The sequence below is a fragment of the Equus asinus genome, chromosome 27 (assembly GCF_041296235.1).
Source record: "Equus asinus isolate D_3611 breed Donkey chromosome 27, EquAss-T2T_v2, whole genome shotgun sequence".
Lineage (NCBI taxonomy): Eukaryota > Metazoa > Chordata > Mammalia > Perissodactyla > Equidae > Equus > Equus asinus.
Genome location: NC_091816.1, coordinates 24,010,407 through 24,034,093, shown reverse-complemented (window position 1 = coordinate 24,034,093; position 23,687 = coordinate 24,010,407). Strand labels below are relative to the sequence as shown.

The 23,687-nt window shown below is 36.3% G+C and overlaps 1 protein-coding gene across 4 annotated transcripts in view; it reads right to left on the bottom strand.

Annotated features, from left to right (window-relative positions):
* CFAP97 (cilia and flagella associated protein 97) overlaps positions 1–23,687 on the bottom strand; it is a 36,614-nt gene continuing 12,927 nt past the window's right edge. For all 4 annotated transcript variants that reach the window (XM_014839511.3, XM_014839513.3, XM_014839514.3 and 1 more), the window contains exons 3-5: positions 11,588–11,856; positions 4,260–4,410; positions 1–3,114 (exon numbers count right to left, since the gene is read on the bottom strand). In XM_014839511.3, the coding sequence (XP_014694997.1) occupies positions 2,987–3,114; positions 4,260–4,410; positions 11,588–11,856 (548 nt within the window). In that variant the 3' untranslated portion in view covers positions 1–2,986. The remainder of the gene's footprint in view (positions 3,115–4,259; positions 4,411–11,587; positions 11,857–23,687) is intronic.

Genomic DNA, 23,687 nt, shown 5'->3' with positions numbered 1-23,687 from the left:
TTTTTAAGTTTCTTACTAATCTTTATTCGTGGAAATAAAGTAGCCATTAGCATTAAGCATGTTTTCTAGGATGGTATACAATCATTTGTAGATTAAGGCTTTGGCATTTAAGATATTAAACATTTTATGAATTTAATTATTAAAATATAATAAACTTGTGTCTCCAACTTTATATTGGTCATAATACGTTTCACAGTGTGCAGTGTTTGAATCTGAAGATGAGAAGCACACAGTCATATCCATCACAATGACCTTTTTTAGAGTTTGCCTAGATATCCATTTTGGACATTTGGATTAATGGGTTGAAAACTGCATTACACTATATTTATAAGCAAACCAGAACATTTTATTTGGAGTAGTAGCTAAGAAAGCGGCTTCCAAGCAATAGGGGAAGCATGAGATTATAGCTATCCCTTAGGAAATAATTTTTATAGTTCAAAATCTTTCATAGAATCTTATTAAAAAGGAGGTAACATTAACATTTGACAGATAAGACAATAACTCTCAATAAGAATCTTGCCTAATAATTTTAGACTTCGGACTGGTGTAATTTCTAACTGCCGACATAAATCTTCAACGTGTATATATTAGGTACAAGTGAACCAAATATAAAGTAGTGCTAGATGATTCTTCACTTTTTTAGGTTCTTGAAAATGAAAATAGTATCCTTATGATTCCTTCATAAAAATGCCCTTTAAACCATAACAACTTCAAAGTATCTTGACTTATATCAGAGATTATCACACTTTCCAACTCCTATCCTTCTATTTATCATATGAAGTAATCATGACAACGGAATTGTAAATTCTGCCTTGACAAGATGAATATTGTTGCTCTTCCTGACTTTTACTTCAAGTTGAAAGCCTGTTATCAGTAACACTTAGATGAACCTCCCCTGTCAAAGTAGTAAAATCTAAAGGCACAAAATCACTATCTAAATCAAAGTACAGCTTTATCTATGGAATTATGTGTTGTATCCTGATATACGGCAGCAAAGACCATGACCATACACAATGCACTCAGAAACTAATGCCATTATGAACATTAAAGGTTTCATATATATTTTTTCCCTAACAACTTAAAAATCAATTTAAAAAACTGGCTAACTTACCATGGGGCACATGTTCAAATGCTGAGTTTTAAATTCAGCATTATTTTATCTTTCCTTCAAGATAGGTTGTTATACAAACACTAAAAGTGCAATAAGTTAAAAAACAAAACAAAACCTTGGTTTAGTGTAGCTAAAGTTTAAATATAAAGCAGAGCATTAAATGATGCAAAAACTTCTTCACCAGAACAGAGCATCAAATGACAATGAACACTATAGCATAAAAATCTCATCATCAGGTTGTGTTTACATGAATTTTTTAACCCCGCTGTTCCTGGCTTAACGTGCCCTATCCTAAATAAAACCTATTGATACAAATGAAGACCAAGAAATTGTGAATTGTGTTTATAGTAAAATGCAGTTTGGCTTTCTGCCAAAGGTGTTAAGAAAGTAAGTTCAGCATACATGTTACAGAGCTTGAATTAACCCCCAAAATAAAAAACAAATCTTCCTATTGTGGCTACAAATAAATAATTCATGTTAAAAAAGGAAAGGTTTGGCGCTTAATATAGAAACTTTCCAATACATTCTAAGGGTGTACTGAAAGGCCATTAATGAACAACAGTGAGAACTAGGACAGCGGACACAAACAGGACTGAAATATACTCTGTTGTATGAAATAAGAGCCTATAGATTGACAGAAAAATATTCTAATTTCCAAAGTCAACTATATTACATGCTATTTGCCATTGCTAATTCCATTAAGTTTACTAGGCCTTTAAAAGCAGGACCAGCAAAAATGATACTTCCAGGATTCAATCCGAAAGCCCAAACCCAAACAAAACAAGAAATGAGCTGACATTGAAAGTAGCCTCAACAAATAGGTGATTTTTTTCCTTTATCATTCATATTTTAGTTTTCTTTTTAAGCCCTTAAAACACTAGCTAGAATTTCTAAAGCTATGAGACAATGCATTTCTTTTTTATCGTCTCTCTTAATACAGTAAATAGTAAATATACCAACTTGTTAACAGCAACACTTAAAACACTGTTCTGACACAATTCAAGATCTGCTTCTTGGCTCTTCGAACTGGTGGTGCTATTTTGCTGATTCAACAAATACTAGCTTTTGCTTATGATGATCTGGTCCTTGGACAAACTCCTGACAATGCAGCAGACCGGAGCTCTAAAGCCGACCTCATTTCTCAAAGTCATTAATGGCACTTTGCCTGAACGTGTTACAAACACGAACGAGGAGCTTCTGAGCTGAACTTTCTAATGTTTAGTTTGCAATCATTTGGAATGACTGATCAAGTTTTTAAGATGTACCTCAGCGCACTTCTACAGAGGTAGTGGATACCTCTGGTGCATCACAAGGACTGCCCCCGTACGAGTTTCGCTCAATCTGCTCACCAGATCTAAATCAGCTCCACCAATAAAAATAAATTTCAAGACGTTTCATAAGAAAGTGTGACTGTCTTACATCAAGTTATGAGTCACACCACCTGAGTTCTAAAGCAAAGATAAAACCAAGTCAAATTTGGGAGCTATGCTCATGGTTTAACTCTTACAAGAAATGAAAAAAAAATCAAATGACAACTAGTTTACATCCTGGGTCCAATGTGCGGTGATACCATCACAACTGTTCTGTCAGTGGGACAGCTGAATCTATTTCTACATAGAGAAAACATATGCATACTACCATTTCTCTATTAATACACATACATCTCATATAAATACATCCTCATAGGAAACACTGATTTTACATTAAATTGTCTTTTTGAAAACAATTTTGCATTGAATTATAATAAATTACAAGTTGCTGTTGTACACCTTCAATTGCTTAAAACAGTATACAGATGTTTACACAGAGAATTATAGTAATATACAAGAGCACTTCAGTAAGAATTGGATGAACAATGTTTAAGGTAAAGAGTTTTTATAACCAAGCTGTACGGACATTAGGGGGCTTAGGTCTTAGCAACAGGCCGCTGGATGTGTCAAAAACTGGTCGCTCACTCTTACAACTGAGCCCACTGGTGGCACTGGATGTCCTGGAAGCTCCTCCTGAAAATTTATGAAGAACAAGAAATAATTTGAATTCTTTAAACTAAACACATAAATCATCATCTGATAAACTTCCTTTCCTAATTTTAAGTCCAGACTATATTCTTTTCCCTGTCTCATGAGTGTTTTTAATAGTCTAATATGATTTTCAACCAGAAATGCAGTTCAGAATCCCTGTGGAACTTCAAAATATAATAACAAACATACCCAGAGTCTACACTAGGGGATTCTGATTCAATAGTTTTGGGGTGGGAATAAATGTTTTAAACAGCTTCTCAAATGATTCAAGCGAAAAGAAAAAAAGCAAAAATCTTTGTATAACCATTTATACACCTATTCAACAAATAATTTACCACATTCAAGGCAGAATACCAAGTATGAGTTATTGGAACAAGACCTACATTAGTCACTACGCCAATGAAGTAATGCTTGGCGAATGAATGAATGGAATTAAGAGTCATTTGACTGTTTAAGACTCACACGAACACCAGGAAGCTGTGGCATTATAAGTGGTTCCAACTTTCTTTTAGTATCAGCTCCTACTTTTTATAGTTTAGAATGCATACATGACAGACTTCTGTAAAGGGAAATTCCTGGCCTTTCTATGTGTCGCGTAGCCTAGCACTAAGCGGTTACTCTATGCCTACATTCTCTGGGCTACACCACCAGCTAGGTGTGTGACTGATCCTATAACAGGCAGTAAGAGGGATTATAACTGATGACTCTACAGATTGCTAATTTGTGTTTTAGTTAGCTAATGAGGAAGATAAAGCACATATAAGGGCTGGAAGATATTACTAATAATTCTTAACCGGGTAGGGGGAATGTTTCAACAACCCGTAAACCTCATATCTATTCATTTCTTCTTTTAATAAATGTATTGAAATTCAAAGTCTCTCCATTATCTAAGAAACTATTGATATTTTCAACTGCTTCACCCTAGTTTCTTTCCTATGTTGCCATTACATGCTGTAAATGAAATCTGAAATTAAGTGAACACAAATAAAACAAAGCATAACAGTGAAAAATAACAGAATGCATTCCAGAAGTCAGCATTTTAAAACTCTTTCCTAAGAATGTAAGTTATATTTTTTAAAAAGGGTAAAAGATACCAACAAGTACAAAGTAATTGTGAATGCGCTTACTTAGTGGGCTATACTGGCCGAGGGTCGATGGCACTCGTCTTGAGGATGGTGATGAGCTGAGATAACCCATGTTGCGATGATAGTCCATCAGCTGTTCCGAGCGTTTCATCCCCACTGTTGGCTTCACAGCCTCAAGCCTTTTCAATAAAGCCTTCATTTAAAGAGAATCAATTTGAAAGTCAACATTAGATAAGTAACCATAGTTTTTAAAATGGCAAAGACAAATAAGTACTTTTTAGCACCTGAAATTCATGAAATAAAGCAGAAAAGACTTACATCACAGCTGACATACCATTTAAAAAAGTATTTCAAATAATAAACTTTTAGGAAAATCTAAGGGTTTTCTCCTTTCCTACAGCTAATTAAAACCTGTATTATTACGATTTTAACAACTGATTACAGGCACATCTCTCTTCTTTTACGTCAGGTTACAATCTTAGATACGGTGCTCTAAGTTAAAATACATTAAACTGGACTTTCTCATAGAAATGACGTAAGGGAAGGAATAATGTTAAGAGTCTAGTGTTCAACCCTGGAAATGACATGAACTTATCTAAGCTACATAAATTCAACATATGAGCACAGAGCCGCAACCTTCAACCTGGCTGCTTTCCAGCAGTGCCTCAGGGCTACCAGGACAGGGCGGGAAGGCCCAGTGGGCAGCGCCCTCAGGCTTCCCTCTCTTAATTTCTACCAGCCCAGCTGTGCTTTCTGGATTGTCTGTTTTATATACTAAATATTCAGCATAAAATTTAGTTTGAAAAAAGCCTTTTTTTGCTGTTAAGAAGTCTGAAAATGAACTACTAAAGGATATATACACCAACTAGCTGAGGCAACACAGTATCCAATATCGTGATTGTTTCTTTAATACAATTCAGTATGGCTCTAATGCGTAATGTTCCTAATTTTATTTTCTTTCTTCCCAAAGCAGAAGGTGAAAGTTTCTTTGGATTTTCACCGAGAAAGGAATATTTAAGTAGACCAAATGGATTTGGAATTGATCCATGGTTGTGTTTTATTATTTTCTTTATTGATTTAAACTTTCTCTGTGGCAAGTTGATCTTTATTTGAAAAAAAAAATGCTGTTCTGCCCTAAGAGTCACATTAAAAAATCAGCCTCATGAATTCAGTCAGAGGACAAGTTTTCTCTGTGCAACCTTTTTTCTTTCTTCCCCAGCTTAGTTTCCTTTTTATTGCAGTAAAATATACATAACCTAAAATTTACAATTTTAACCATTTGTAAGCACACAGTTCCGTGCATTTGGCACATTCACGTCATTGTGAACCATCACCACCAACTATCTCCAGAATTTTTTCTCCACCGTTTTTCTCTTATCAGTTTCGCCCCTGCCCTTCTATTCTGAGGTTCCATTATCAGTGTTCCTGAGCGATTCCAGAGAAGGGCGAGATGGCAGAACAAGTCAAAATATTCAGGGGAAGAGCCGTTTAGAAAAGGGAGAGAGGGAAGGTGTTGGAGAAATAAACTGAGCCTGGAGACAAGTGGCAGAGGTGCAGAACACACAAAGAAGCAGACAGACCAGCGGAGAGAAGCCAGCCCACTCACCACTCTTTTGGCATGAAATGCCCTCCCTCCGTTTTTAGCTATCAAAGGCTAGAAAAGAGCCAACTCCTCAGTGAAGGCTTCTCCAACTAGAGTTGGTGGTTCTCTGATATGATTTATACATGGTTCCACCTGTAAAGTCTAGGTTTTTCCATCATAACATATTGTCTTTCTCTTTTTGTAGACAGAGAAGCTGTATAATTTAGGTGGTAAAACCTCTTAAGACTCTATCTTCTCTACCTACATTTATAGCTACTATGAGCCACTGGAAGGAATAGAAGAAAAAATATAAAATACCATCCTGTCATGTAATTCATAACTTCCTGGGCAGACACTACTACTGCATGTCTGACTAAGACATTCATAACCGAGTAGGAAACTTCCTGTGTATCACACTGTCAATGGATTTTACTGGGCAGAGCAACATTCGCTGTTTTATCTGATTATCCTATTAACTACCCATTGGGCTGTGCAGGGTGGAATGGACAGGACAGAAAACTCGATAGTTTCAATTAACGACTGATTTTGCTTTTTTGCTGGCAGAAGTCTCAATTTACTTTTTATTTTTTTGCTGAGGAAGATTCGCACTGAGCTAACATCTGCTGCCAACCTTCCTCTTTTCGTATATGCGCTGCCACCACAGCATGGCCACTGACATAAGTGTGGTGTAGGTCCATGCCCAGGACCCAAACCTGGGATGCTGAAGCAGAGCGCACCACACTTAACCACTAGGCCACCAGGGCTGGCTCATCAGTATTTCTTAGATAAAATCCTAATTCCCTAAACTTATTTATTTGGTTGGATGTGTATTTTTCTCTTTTAAATTATAAGAAAATTGCAATGCTTATTCATCAGATGTAAAATACATAAATATAATTGAAATCAATTTTGAAACAATTTGACAATAAGCCAAAAAGTAAACCCATTCCATAGCCCTCATACATCACTTACCAAGTTTACAAGTAGAAACTTGGGGAAGTGAGAGAGAAATGATTTGGCTCAGCTACCCAAATCACATGGAACATGTGTGTCATATGAACATAACAAGTCAAGCAAAACCTAAGGAATGATTTCATATAGAAATTGCTCTTGCTTGTACAAACAATATCAAAAGATGAAGTACTGATTACATTATAAACCCTAAAATAAAAAGTTTGTGCATTTCAATCTAGTCAGCAATTTATAACTCCTGGGTAAAACTTAAAAATGATAGTTCAAAACATTTTACCACTTGTAATAGAGTGATAAAAAGCGAAGCTATCTAGTCAAAGACCTGGATTTAAATCTTGGCTCTGCCACTGATGGTGAGACCTTGGTCAAATGACTTAATAGGAATATTAACAATATGACCTCGAAGAGTCAGTTTTGAGTAATATGTGAGGTAATGCATATAAAGTGCTCGGAACAGTGCCTGGCATATAGTAAGGAGGTATTAAATATTACTGCTGTCATTAATATTTCTTCGTATTATTTTCTAGTTGTTTGACATGCAATAGTATTATTTTCCTAGCTAAGTTATAAATTACATGACTTCCAGTATCTTACATAGCTCATAGCAGACATTAAACAAATATCTATTTAATGAATTGAAAAATAAGAATGGTTACTTATCATCCAATTTATGGTTTACAAAATCTTAAAACGGCTACTCAAATGAGATTCTAATAATGAATCCCAAAATAGTTTGTCCAAATATTCTTTTCTATCTAGGAAGTATCATTCTTTTGGAAAGAAAATTAACCCAGCCTGAATCCTATCCATCTTCTGAGGTAGAAAGGCTGAAACAAATGAAGGAGCAAATAACATGTTACTGATTTCTGCAGCTGTCAGCAGAGGAGGGGTGCTTTATTGCTTGCGAAGTGATAAAGCAAAGACCCTGGAGGTCATTAACGAGTAACAAGCGTCCTGTGGTCAGGGGAATTCAGGACTGTTCCTCATATTGTTCTATAGCTGGAGTCACACTTAGTTATCCTTGGCCTTCTTTCTTCTGGAAGGAGAGAATAGACAAGAACCAGAGAAGAAGGAAAACCATACTGAGTGAATTATAACTTATGTCAAGATCTTAGAACAAAGGTACCGACGGATGAACACTCATGCCAGGTCTGAGGTTTGCTATGACAACACATCAGTCTCCCTTGGTCGTTTTCACATTCTATCTGGGAGCTCTAAAATTACTCCCCTAGAGCAGCAGACAAAGAACAGAAGAGGACGGGAGGATTTTATGTTTCGTTTAATATTTTTACGAATGGTCTGAATTTTCTAAACTTATACATGCAGTACTTTTATTTTAAAAATAATATTTTAACAATGCGGATGGACCTCGAGGGTATTATGTTAAGTGAAATAAGCCAGTCAGAGAAAGACGAACTCTATATGACTCCACTCATAGGTGGAAGTTAACATATTGACAAGGAGATCTGATCCGTGGTTACCAGGGAAAAGGGGGGGTTGGGGGGAGGGCACAAAGGGGGAAGAGGTGTACCCACAACATGACTAACAATAATGTACAACTGAAATCTCACAAGGTTGTAATCTATCATAACATTAATAAAAAAAAATAATAATAATATTTTAACATAGGAACTCCTAAGTATAAAGAGTGTATTCTACTTTTATTGTTTACTTATTTGTACTTCTCTGGATTTAAAATTGAATAACTACATATTTTTTTTTCTCTTAGAAAGTAAAAAAAAAAAGTAATAATAAGTTAACTCCATCTGAAGTCTAGGCTGTAATCCTGATACATTCCCTCAGGAATCTAACTTATTGCCTAATTTTGCTTCAATTACTGTTGCCTCTCCCACTTCTTTCACAGCTCAGGAAACTGCATACATTTAAAAGAAGGAAATAATCTTATTTCTTTCAGAGGGTAAAGTGAAGTATAAACTAAGTTTCCTTACTGACCCCCTCTTCTTCTGCTAAGACTATTCTCGTGCTCATAAAAATAAGATTCATATTATGTTCAAATGAGGATAAGGAGATATGACTTAAGAATATTTCAAAACTGATGAATTAAAAAATTAGTCTCCTGTTTGGAAATATTACAGTTCTAATATAATTCAGTCTATATGTAGCAAGGATGCCCTCTACTGGATAAAATTATTTTTTCTTCATTATTCCTTTATTTCGCTTCTGAATGAGACAGAAAGGTAATATTTGCTTATTGAAACAAATTACAAAGATCTCAAACTTCACCAGAAAGACAAATTAACAATATCTTTTTAAGTCTAAAGACAGGACTCAATTTTATACAACATCTTTGCTCTCCTTTTCTACCTTCTCTGCACAGAACTACTTCTTGTCTTGAAGTATGTCAGTCTAAAGAGATTCTGGATTGCTAACAAGCTAATGTAAGAGTCCTGGAACAGAACTGCTTTAGTCATCATGCTTGTTAGCTATCTGAATTGGTATCTATCACTGGAGACGGAGCAAAGGAAGGGGTACAAATCATAAAAATTATGAAGTAACAGACGCTGTTGTGCAGTACATCTGACACAGAAATAACTACAAAAGTGTGTAAATGTGTGTGTGCACATATGTAGGCAAGTGTGCTATATAGATATAATGGAATATTATTCAGCCATTAAAAAGAAATGAAGTTCTGATACAGGGAACAACATGGATGAATCTTGAAAACATGCTAAATGAAATACCAGAAACAAAATGACAAATATTGTATTATTCCACGTATATAAAATATCTAAAATACACAAATTCATAGAGACAGAAAGTAAATTAGGAGTTACCAAGGGCTGAGGAGAAGGGAAGGAATGGAGAGTAACTGTTTTATCAGTAAAAACTGAAATGAGAAAAGTTTTGGAAATAGATAATAATGATGGTTGCACAACACTGTAAATACAATTAATGCTTCTGAATTGAATACTTACAAATAGTTAAAATGGCAAATATTATGTGTTATATATATGTATATATATATATTGGGTATGTGTGTGTGAGGAAGACTTGCCCTGAGCTAACATCCATTGCCAATCCTCCACTTTTTTTTGCTTGAGGAAGATTAGCTCTGAGCTAACATCTGTGCCAATCCCCCTGTACTTTGTATGCGGGATGCCTCCACAACATGGCTGCTAAGTGGAGTAGGTCCGCAGCCAAGCTCCAAACCCGTGAACCTGGGCTGCCAAAGCAGAGTGCATGGAACTTTAACCACTCAGCCATGGGGCTGGTCCCTATGTAGTTTAAAACAACTTAAAAATTGATAATACAATATACCAGAACCCACTGAATTGTATGCTTTAAATGAATATAGTATGTGAATTATACCTCAAAAAAGCCATTAAAGAAAAAAAAAAGTAACTCCAAAGGTAGGTAACCTGGACATGATTCTGCTGCCTGCTAGTTATCTGCCCTTGAGGAAGTCCCTGTGTCCCACTCAATGTCTCATTTTTTCCCCCATGACAATAGTAACTATGTCATAAGGTTGCTATGAAGATTAAATGAACTCAAATTTATAAAATCGTATGCAATTTCTTGTTTAAATAAATAAAATAGGCTCCAGGGCCATGTGGGAGAGTGAAAACAAACAAAACAGGTAAACCCAAAGGACATACAGTAATTTCAGATTTTCATAAATCCTGAGCGACTCTTGAATACTGCTATGGGCTGCTCAGAAAGCTATCACATAGCTAACTACCACCGACCTCATTTCAACTTGCTTTGTTGTTATCTATTCCTTGCCACAGGCAGGGTAGCCCTCCTGAAGGGTTTAAGACTTTACTACTTTTTGTGGATATACCACCCCAGCTCCCCAACTCCTGGTGTTAGTGATGGCAAAAAAAAGAAATTTACAAGAGTTGTTACAAGTTCAGGTAAGTACATAGTGAAATAAGGCTATATTGGTGATGAAACACAATGATGATGAATTGTGGAAAGTGTTTTAGTAATTCAGTAACAGCTTTATAAATTATTTTAGTTCTGAATTTGTGTGCTCATTAAGCGTCTAATTTTAGTGTAAGACACTACCTGGGTTTAAAATTTTGGCTCAGCCACTTACATACTAGCTCTGTGTCCTTGGGCTAATTATTTAACCCCTCTAGGCCTCATTTATTTCATCTGTAAGATGTGTACCTACCTGAAAGAATTATTGTCAGGATTCAATAAGCTAATACTTTGAAAATACTTAGAACACTGCCTGGCATTTAGTAAGAGCTCAGTAAATATGGGCAAATACTATGAACCGAATTTTATTAAGAAATTGCTATGAATAGTTTTTAATATGAAGATTTTCAACAGTTTCCATATATATTCTTTAGAACATCAAAGTGTTACTACACAATTTTTAAAAATCAATATCTTTCATACATTTAAGTGGCAGACCATCAAAATTGACCTAAGAATGTCTTTATCCTTTAAAATAAATGATATATAAACTATTTTAGCTTTCAAGGATACAATAAAGTGAAACAGATTTAGCTAGTGACTGAATACTTCACAGAAGATATATGTATCTGACCCTTGGACACCATTTCCTGTATTACTGTAGCAATTTAATAGATCTAGTCAAATAAATAATGGAGCCTTTAGTACTTTCATTTCTATTCCTTTAAAATATGGTTTATTGGATTAAAAAAACACATACTGTAACTCTCAGACTCACAGCTCATTATGGATTTCATGCCATACATATCTATACCTACCTTTTATATAATTAAGTTTGAAAATGTGGCTGTATTTGGGTTTCCTATAAATTGGACTTACAAAACAGTAAAAATGCATTTTCTTTAATGACTAAAAAATTTCAGTCACTTACCAAATTTTCTCTTTCAATCCTTTGTTGTTCCCTCTGTCTGTTGACAGCACTATGATATAACTTAGGGGGATGACCAATCGATCTTCTAGGAATCATACTTTTGCTTCCTGGTTTTTCAGCCTGCCTCGAGAGTTCTTTCAAAAGCCTCTGATTTTCCCGATCAATCTGTCTCACCTCCTCTCTTGTGAATGAGTAGTTCTTCCTAGGTGCTACTGAAGGCTGATCAAAGTGATGTTTTTGTGGTCCTTTTTTATCTAATTGCAGAAAAGCTACAGAAATGAATACAAAAAGAAAAAATGGCTAAACAAAGTGGCACAGCAATATGATAGTACAGGCTTTAACTCTGAAAAGTGGAAACTATATTTGTTCATGAAAAGATATGTAGGAAATAACATTAATGACATCCAGACTACAATTATGTAGGAAAAAATTCAGAGGCAGCTAGAGTTCTATGCTCACGGGGTTCTTTGGCAATAAACACTATACACAAAACAACAAAACTATTTTAACAAGAAACGTACATGGCACTGCCTCTACAGCAGGTATAATTTATGAAAATGCCTTTGTCATGTCCATTTTATATTTCCCTACAGCAGCCTAATAGTAGGAGAGGTTAGAAACTTCTGGCTGAGGTTACTGATACAATACTTAATTTAGACAGTTTTTGTTAGTTGGAGGGCAAACTTCAAAAAATAAAACATTCTCAGCAATGACTGATGGAAACAATGGCTAGAAAATGGCAAAAACAAACCCAGAATATTTTTAAACTTTCAACTTAATTGGAAAATATTTTTACTACAAAAGATTTATGGTCTTAATATTGGCATTGAAACAAATACTTCTACTGTAAAAGTCAAACATTTTACTCCTGACTATACATAAGTCAAAATGAATATATTATATAAAAGGAGTTTTTAACCAAGAAAAGTATTTTGCATACCATGACTCTCAAATGAAATTTTTATCAACATGCTTAATTCTTACATTTCCATATTATAACAATTTTCAGTAAGTCACAATTATTACTAAACATTTGTTAGAAGTTCCTAAAAGTATTAAGCTTGCTGAATGTTTCGGCTTAAAAGTACAGTGCTGTTAAGGGGAAAAGGCATTTTTCACCTCCATTTAAAAATGTGACTGATGCAGAAAAACTAAATCATTTGAGCAGGGTCACAAAAACTGTAAGTCCACCTCCCTATGTCTAAACTGAAGACTATCAAAGATTATAGACACACACACACACCCACAAAAGATTAAGAGTGGCTTCTTGATAGGAAAAATGAGGAAATTAATTATTAGTAATTTTGTTGAAAACCACAGCAAGTTAATGACAAAACCTGAATGAGAGCACATTTAGAAAGATATGGATGTGCTGCACATAATTAAATTATCTTGCTTCCAAGAAGTATGCATTTTGCAGAATTTATTGGTTTCTAGATTAGCCATATAGGAAAGCCTTTAAAATTAAATTCTAAAGAGAATTAAAAGTAAGCTATTTTCCTAATGGCATTTAAGAAAAGTTTTTAAAAGTAAAATAAGGCAATAGCAAGAAAAAATAAAATAAAATAAAGGAGGAAGTTCAAATTAATTCATTTAAAAAAACTACATTCTAACTCTCCCTGATGGAAAAAGTATACATGGAATTTTTAGGTACTGATACCAGGTATTACTATTATATTTTTCTAAAGTGGCTATATACTTTAGTATGAGGCAACCTCAAATATACGATCCATTGTTTTTCCAATTAAGATCTAAAAATATTTTTAACTTGAATAAACTTTCAGAGATACAAACATATTTATACAAATATGTACATATTTAAACTCACATTTATTGCTTTTCCCTACTTTTCTTTAATGAAACAATTTTGTTCAACGCTTTACAATATTTCAATATTACATCCATCATCACTAGAGCCACTTCTCGAGCCATCTAATGCCACTTACTAGAAGAATCAGCTTTACTTTCACCTAAGCTCACTGAGATACTGACAGCATTGATAAAATTTGCATGTAATGCTATCATTGGAAATTCTATCTCAAGCCATATTAAATCCTTATTCATATAACATTAGTTCTTTTAAAAAAAAATCCATCTTGTAGGCATATTCATGATCCCTATTAAAAATAAATGATGTTTGCTATTTAGAGTTATTTTTTTTAAGTTAAAAAAAAATCCAACACTTGTAACCGAGAGGTCACAATTCAAGGAATAACAGCTAAATTTACTAAATTTCTTTGTCTTCTTCATGAGCAACCTGTCAGATGAGAAATTCTGTGACATTCTTCCCATCTCCTTCCTGTGAATCTGGGCAGACTTGTGATTGCGTGAACCAATACAATACAGCCAAAGTGTGACTTTCAAGGCTCAGCAATAAAAGGAGATGCAGCCTGTCACCACCGCCTGACTGTGTTTGCTGGAATACTTGTGCTTGGTGCTCTGGGCCACCATGGGTGTCTGACTACCTGAGGCTGCCATGCTCTGAGGAAATCAAACCACATACAGGGGCCATGTGTAGGCATTATGATCCTAGTCTTTAGTCATCCTAGGTTGTTGCTTTACACATCTAAGTTTTGCAATTTGTTATCAGAGCAATATTAACTAATACAAAATGTGGTACCAGGAACTGGGGTACTACTGCAACAAAAACCTAAAATACATAGCACTACCTTTGAAACCAGGTGGCAGGTAGAGCTGGAAGGGCCTAGAGGAGACTGTTGATGAAGAAGATGAAGTGGCAGAATTTTACCAATACTGTTGGCTGCAGTGACAAGGAAAATGGAAAAAATACCTACTGCCACTGGTAGATTTTGGCTAAGCAGATCTCCATGGAGAATGTTAAAAGTATCAATGTTTTATTTTATCCACAATAATATGACAGGATATAGAGATGAGCTAAAAAGGAACTGGTCAGTTTTCAAGCAAAATGTAGAGACAATATAAAAGAGTCAGTTGTATGAGGTTCAAAAATAAAACTACTGACTGGAATGACATCAGCATCATGGTGGAGTGAGCTCTTCCCTTAGTCTCTCCCTGCTAAGATAACAATGAAAACAACATTCATAAAACAACAGAGAACACTCACACAACACAAAAGATGTCTGAGAGATCCACATAGCCATACGTCTGAAGGTGGGGATGCTGGATGCCCCCAGGAAGCAGTGGAAGAAGGTAAGGGGATTGCCTCTCCTTCCTGTGCAGCAGTGATCCAGGGGCAGAATGGCATGGCCACTGGCATGTGACCCTGAGAGAAGAAGGGAGAGAAGGCAGCTCTCCATGGGAAGAGGTGCACTCTTGGAGTTGTCTCCCAGTCCACAGCAACACCCTACACTGAGGGGACTAAGGAATCATGAGGGTGTCCACACCAAGCCAGGCAGACAGTGAGTGCAGAATTGGGGCATGGGGTCATGCACACAAAAGAAAGTGCCTCTCCCTTCTCCACCTGGTGCACCAGCTCAGCCCAACAGCCTGAGCAGGGGATCTCCACCAGAGCACCAGTGCACATGCTTGTAAAGCAGCAGTGGCGAGTAGGCAAGCACAAACAGGCCCTGTCAGCATAGCTTCCAAAGGACAGGCACAGCTGCCAGAGATCATGGTGGGCTCAGAATACACAGCTCCTGCCCACCCCCTATGAGTGGCAGCAGGCGGAATCTGTGACCAGAGAAAAGGCACAAATCCACCCCATCAAATAGTATGAAGAGGTATATTAATACTCCAGACCAAAAGGAAAATGACAAGCACCCAGAAATCAATCCTGAAGACACAGAAATTTACAACTTAAATGAGAGAGAATTCAAAATAGTTATCATAAAAAACTCAACGAGTTACAAGAAAATTCAGAAAGACAGTTCAACAAAATCAGGAAACAAATTAATGAACAGAGGGAATTCTTCAGAAAAGAGATTGAAACTATAAAGAAAAACCAACCAGACATGTTGGAGATGAAAAACACAGTGAGATAAAGAAAAATCTGGAGTCCTTAAATAACAGAGCTGATATCATGGAGGGCAGAATTAGAAATTTAGAGGACAGAAATACAGAAATGCTTCAGATGGAGAAGGAGAGAGAGAACTAAGAATAAAAAGAAATGAAGAAATTCTCCAAGAAGTATCCGACTCAGTCAGGAAATGCAGCATAAGGACTTTACATATTCCAGAGGGAGAAGTGAAGGAGAAAGTAACAGAGAACTTGTTCAAAGAAATAATAGTTGAGAACTTCTCAAACCTGGGGAAGAAGCTGGAATTACAAGTAAAAGAAGCTAACAGAACTCCTAACTAAATCAATGTAAACAGACCTTCTCCAAGGCATACATTAGCAAAACTAGCAAAGGTCAATGACAAAGAAAGAATATTAAGGGAAGCAAGGCACAAGAAAATAACCTACAAAAGGAAACCCTATCAGGCTTTCAGCGGATTTCTCAGCAGAAACCTTACAGGCTAGGAGAGACTGGAATGATATATTCGAAATTTTGAAAGACAAAAAGTTTCAGCCAAGAACGCTCTATTCAGCGAAAACATCCTTCAGATATGATGGAGAAATAAAATCTTTCCTAGATAAACAAAAGCTGAGGGAATTCATCACCACAAGGACCCCCCCCTCGCCCCCAAGAAATGATGAAGGCAGCCCTCATACTTGAAAAAAAAAAAAAGGGTTTACAAAGCCTTGAGAGCAAAGAGATAAATAGGGAGACAAAACCAGAAAACTGCAGCTGTCTATCAGCATAGGTTATTAAACAATTATAACTTTAAAGATAAAAGGAAAGTATAAAAACTAAACCTAATCACTTCATTTTAACCACAAATTGACAAAACAGAATGAGTTGTGACAACAATAACTTAGTTGGGGAAGAGGACAGGGATGGAAACTGTTTAGACTAAGGAAATAAGAGGCTATCAGAAAATGAACTATCTCATCTATAAGATCTTTTATACAAACCTCACAGTAACCACTAAACAAAAAATCAGGACAGACACACAAATGATAAATAAAGAGAAAACTGAGAAAACCATCAAACTGAATTGGCAGTCAGAAACACATGGGACGAGAAACCAGGGAAACATAGAACAACCAGAAAACAAGTGATAAGATGGCAGCATTAAGCCCTCATATACCAAGAATCACTCTAAATGTAAATGGATTGAATTCTCCAATCAAAAGATACAGAATGGCAGGATGCATTAAAAAATAAAACCCAACCATACACTGCCTCCAGGAAATACATCTCAGCTCCAAAGACAAACACAGGCTCACAGCAAAGGGATGGAAGATGATACTCCAGGCTAATGGCAAACAAAAGAAAGCAACTTGCCATACTTCTATCAGGCAAAGCAGACTTCAAGATAAAAAAGGCAATGAGTGACAAAAAGGGGCAGTATATAATGATAAAAGGGACACTCTACCAAGAGAACATAACACTTGTAAATATATATGAATCTAAAACAGGGGCACCAAAGTACATAAAGCAACTATTAACAGACCTAAAAGCAGATATTAACAGCAACACAATCATAGTAGGGGACCTAAACACCCCACTTACATCAATGGATACATCATCCAGTCAGCAAGTCAACAAGGAAATACGGAAATAAAATGAAAAACCAGACCAGATGGATTTACTAGACATATATAGAACACTCCATCGCAAAACAGCAGAATATACATTCTTCTCAAATGCACATGCAACATTCTCAAAGACAGACCATATGTTGGGAAACAAGGCAAGCCTCAATAAATTTAAGAAGACTGAGACCAAATCAAGCATCTTTTTGGACCATAATGCTATGAAACTAGAAATCAACTACAAGAAAAAAGCTAGGAAAGGGACAAAGATGTGGAGACTAAACAACAAGGTATCAAACAACCAATGGATCATTGAAGAAATTAAAGGAGAAATCAAATATATCTGGAGACAAAAGACAACGAAAACACACCATAGCAACTCATATGGGATACAGCAAAGGGAGTTCTAAGAGGGAAAGTCACAGCAATACAGGCCCACCTTAGCAAACAAGAAAAAAGTCAAATAAGCAATCTTAAACTACATGTAACAGAACTAGAAAAAGAAGAACAAAGCCCAAAGTCAGCAGATGGAGGGAAATAACAAAAATTGGTGCAGAAATAAATGAAATTGAAATGAAAAAACAGTAGAAAGAACCAATGAAACTAAGAACTGGTTCCTTGAGAAGATAAATGAAACTGACAAACCTTTAGCCAGGCTCACTAAGAAAAAAGAGAGAAGGCTCAAATAAATAAAATTAGAAATGAAAGAGGAGAAATTGCAATAGATACGGCAGAAATAAAAGGATTATAAGAGAATACTATGAAAAACTATATGCCAACAAACTGGACAATGCAGAAGAAATGGATAAATTCTTAGACCCATACAACCTCCCAAAACTGAATCAAAAAGAAATAGAGAATATGAATCACAAGTAAAGATATTGACAAAGTAATAAAACAGCTCCCCCAAAATAAAAGTCCAGGACCAGATGGCTTCTCTGGAGAATTCTACCAAACATTCAAAGAAGATTTAATACCCATCCTTCTCAAAATATTCCAAAAAGATGAAGAAGATGGAACACTTCCTAACACATTTTACAAGGTCAACATCACCCTGATCCCAAGCCAGACAAGGACAACACAGAAGGAAAGTTACAGGCCAATATTGTTGATGAACATACATGGAAAAATCCTCAGCAAAATATCGGCAAACTGAATACAGCAATACATTAAAGGATCATACACCATGATCAAGTGGGATTTACAGCAGTGATGCAGGAGTGGTTCAACATCAAAAAATCAATCAATGTGATACACCACATTAACAAAATGAGGAATAAAAACCACACGATCATCTCAATAGATGCAGTGAAAGCATTTGACAAGATCCAACATCCATTTATGATAAAAACTCTGAATAAAACGGGTATAGAAGGAAAATACCTCAACATAATAAAGACCATATATGACAAATCCACGTCATTATTATACTCAATGAGGAAAAACTGAGAGCCATCCCTCTAAGAACAGGAACAAGACAAAGGTGCCCAGTCTCACCACTCTTATTCAACATAGTACTGGAGGTTTTGACCAGAGCAATTAGGTAAGAAAAAGAAGTAAAAATTATCCAAGTTGGCAAGGAAGAAGTAAAACTCTCATTGTTTGCAGACAACATGTTTTTACATATAGAAAACACTAAAGCATCCACTGGAAAACTATTAGAAATAATCAACAACTACAGCAGAGTTGCAGGGCACAAATCAACTTACAAAAATCAGCTGTATTTCTATACTCTAATAACTAACAGAAAGAGAACTCAAGAATATAATCCCATTTACAATCACAACAAAAAGAATAAAATATCTAGGAATAAATTTAACCAAGGAGGTGAAAGACCTATACAATGAAAAGTATAAGACATTACTGAAAGAAATCAATGATGACATAAAGAAATGGATAGATAGTCCATGCACATGGATTGGAAGAATAAACATAGTTAAAATGTCTGTACTACATCAAGCAATCTATAGATTCAACGCAATCCCAATCAGAACCCCAATGACAGGGGCCAGACTGGTGGTGTGGCAGTTAAGTTCACAGGTTCTGCTTCGGTGGCCCAGAGTTTGCTGGTTCAGATCCTGGGTGTGGACCTAGCATCACTTGGCAAGCCATGCCATGGCAGGCATCCCACATATAATTTAGAGGAAGATGGGAACAGATGTTAGCTCAGGAACAGTCTTCCTTAGCAAAAAAGAGGAGGATAGGCAGCAGATGTTAGGTGATGGCTAATCTTCCTCAAAAAAAAAAAAGAAAAGAATCCCAATGACATTCTCCACGGAAATAGAAAAAAGATTCCTAAAATTCATACGGGGCAACAAAAGACCCCAAATAGCTAAAGCAATCCTGAGAAAAAAAGAACAAAGCTGGAGGCATCACAATCACTGACTTCAAAATAAAGTAATCGAAACAGCATGGTCCTGGCACAAAAACAGACACACAGATCAATGGAACAGAATTGAAAGCCCAGAAATAAAACTACACATCTATGGACAGCTAATCTTCGACAAGGGAGCTAAGAACACACAACGGAAAAAGTAAAATCTCTTCAATAAATGCTGTTGGGAAAACGAGACAGCCACAGGCAAAAGAATGAAAGTAGACCATTAGCTTTCACCATGCACAAAAATTAACACAAAATGGATCAAAGATTTGAGGATAAGACCTGAAACCATAAAACTCCTAGAAGAAAATATAGGCAATACACTCTTTGACATCGGTCTTAGAAGGATCTTTTCAAATACTATGTCTACTTGGGCAAGGGAAACAAAAGAAAAAATAAACAAGTGGATCAAAAAGATTATTCACCATGATCAAGTGGGATTTATACCAGGGACACCAGGATGGTTCAACATCCGCAAGTCAATCAACATGATTCACTACATTAACAAAATGAGAAACAAAAACCACATGATCATCTCAATAGATGCAGAGAAAGCATTTGACAAGACCCAACATCCACTTATAAAAACTCTCAATAAAATAGGTAGAGAAGGACAGTACCTCAACATAATAAAAGCCATATATGACAAACCCACAGCCAACATCATACTCAACAGACAAAAACTGAAACCCATCCCTCTCAGAACAAGAACAAGACAAGGGTGCCCACTTTCACCACTCTTATTCAACATAGTACTGGAGGTTTTGGCCAGAGCAATTCGGCAGGAAAAAGAAATAAAAGGAATCCAAATAGGCAATGAAGAAGTAAAACTCTCGCTGTTTGCAGATGACATGATCTTATATATATAAAACCCCAAAGAATCCATAGAAAAACTATTAGAAACAATCAACAGCTACAGCAAACTTGCAGGGTATAAAATCAACATACATAAATCAGTAGCATTTCTATACACTAACAATGAACTAACAGAAAAAGATCACAAGAACTCAATCCCATTCACGATCGCAACAAAAAGAATAAAATACCTTGGGATAAATTTAACCAAGGAAGTGAAAGATCTATACAACGAAAACTGCAAGACTTTCGTGAAAGAAATTGACGATGACATAAAGAGATGGAAAGACATTCCATGTACATGGATTGGAAGAATAAACATAGTTAAAATGTCCATACTACCTAAAGCAATCTACAGATTCAATGCTATCCCAATCAGAATCCCAATGACATTCTTTACAGAAATTGAACAAGGAATCCTAAAATTCCTATGGGGCAACAAAAGACCCCGAATTGCTAAAGCAATCTTGAGAAAGAACAACAAAGCTGGAGGCGTCACAATCCCTGACTTCAAAACATACTACAAAGCTACAGTGATCAAAGCAGCATGGTACTGGTACAAAAACAGATGCACAGATCAATGGATCAGAATTGAAACCCCAGAAATAAAACCACATAGCTATGGTCAGCTAATCTTTGACAAAGGAGAGAAAGTCTCTTCAACAAATGGTGCTGAGAAAACTGGACAGCCACATGTAAAAGAATGAAAATCAACCATTCTTTTTCACCATTCACTAAAATAAACTCAAAATGGATCAAAGACCTAAAGTTAGGCCTGAAACAATAAGTCTTCTAGAAGAGAATTTCGGCAGTACACTCTTTGACATCAGCTTCAAAAGAATCTTTTTGGACACCATAACCCCTCAGATGAGGGAAACAATAGACAGAATAAACAAATGGGACTTCATCAGACTAAAGAGCTTCTTCAAGGCAAATGAAAACAGGATTGAAACAAAAAAAACAGCCCACTAATTGGGAAAAAATATTTACAAGTTATTTATCTGACAAAGGGTTAATCTCCATAATATATAAAGAACTCACACAACTCAACAATAAAAGATCAAACCACCCAATTACAAAATGGGCAGGGGACATGAACAGACATTTCTCCAAAGAAGATATACGGATGGCCAATAGACACATGAAAAGATGCTCATCATCACTAATCATCAGGGAAATGCAAATCAAAACTACACTAAGATATCACCTTACACCTGTCAGAATGGCAAAAATATCCAAAACCAAGAGTGACAAATGTTGGAGAGGCTGTGGAGAAAAAGGAACCCTCATACACTGTTGGTGGGATTGCAAACTGGTGCAGCCACTATGGAAAACAGTATGGAGATTCCTCAAAAAGTTAAAAATAGAAATACCTTATGACCCAGCCATCCCACTACTGGGTATCTATCCTAAGAACCTGAAAATCAGCAATTCCAAAAGTCCCATGCACACCTATGTTCATTGCAGCATTATTCACAATAGCCAGGTCATGGAACCAAACTAAGTGCCCAGCAACTGATGATTGGATAAAGAAGATATGGTATATATGTACAATGGAATACTACTCAGCTATAAAAAAGGACAAAGTCGTCCCATTCACAACAACATAGATAGACCTTGAGGGTATTATGTTGAGTGAAATAAGCCAGACAGAGAAAGACGAACTCTGTATGACTCCACTCATAGGTGGTGGTTAACATATGGACAAAGAGAACTGATTGGTGGTTATCAGGGGAAAGGGTGGTGGTGGGAGGGCACTAGGGGTGAGGTGGTGTACCTACAACAGGACTAATAATCATGTACAACTGTAATTTCACAAGGTTGTTAACTATCATAATCTTAATAAAAAAATAAATAAATAAAAATAAACACGTGGGCCTTCAACACACTTAACAGTTTCTGCAAGGCAAAGGAAACGAGGAACAAAACGCAAAGAAACCCAACAACTGGGAGAAAATATTTGCAAATCATACATCCGACAAGGGGTTAATCTCCAAAATACATAGAGGACTCAGACAACTCCACAACAAAAGAACAAAACAACTCGATCAAAAAAGGGGCAGAGGATATGAACAGACATTTTCCCAAAGATATAGATGGTCAATAGGCACATGAAAAGATGTTCAACATCACTAATCATTAGGGAAAGGCAAATCAAAACTAGAATGAGATATATTACACCTGTTAGAATGGCTATAATTACCCAGACAAAAAAACAACAAATGTTGGAGAGGATGTGGAGAAAAAGGAACCCTCATATACTGCTGGTGGGAATGCAAACTGGTGCAGCCACTATGGAAAACAATATGGAGATGTCTCAAAACATTAAAAATAGAAATACCATACAATCCAGCTATCCCACTGTTGGATATTTAGGCAAAGAACTTGAAATCAAGAATTCAGAGAGACTTATGCACCCCTATGTTCACTGCAGCATTATTCACAATAGCCAGGACATGGAAGCAACCCAAGTACCCATTGATTGATGAATGTATAAAGAAGATAAAAATGTGGTGTATACACACACACACACACACACACACACACACACAATGGAATACTACTCAGCCATATAAAAGGACAAAATCATCCCATTTGTAACACAGATGGACCTTGAGGCTACTATGTTAAGCGGAATAAGCCAGAGACAAAGACAAACACCGTATGATTTCACTCATATGTGGAAGACAAACACATGCACAAAGAGATCAGACCAGTGGTTACCAGAGAAGGGGATGGGTGGGGGGGCCTAAGGGGTAAAGGGGCACATTTATATGGTGACTGACAAATAATAATGTACAACTGAATTTCACAATGTTACAAAGTATTATGACCTCAATTAAAAAGCAAACAAAAACAACCTACTTCTCCTTCCTAGTCTTTCCTGGCAAAAGATTCTCAAAATACTCAAGGAGCTATAACTGAGGAAGCATACCCGAGGAGCCTCAGCTGCCTTTGGACCTGATTTAGATCCTGGATCTCGAGGTGTGGGGGATCTCAGGCAAGGGGGAATGTATTTTTGCGTTTGAGAGGAATATAAATCAATGTGTGGCCAGAGGTTGGCCTGAAGAGGTTTCAAAACACGTCCATAATTACCTGACATTCCTCCCAATAAGAGGGAGGGTATCTATGCCCCTCCTCTTAAATCTGGGAAGAAAGTGGTAACTGTTGAAACCAACAGAATAAGGAAGAAATGATGCTATGTGACTTCTGAGGCTAGGTCATAAAAGGCAGTGAGGTTTCTGCCTTGTTTCCTGGAACACTGTACTTGAGCCCTGAGCCACTGTGTCAGAAGTCCGACTACCC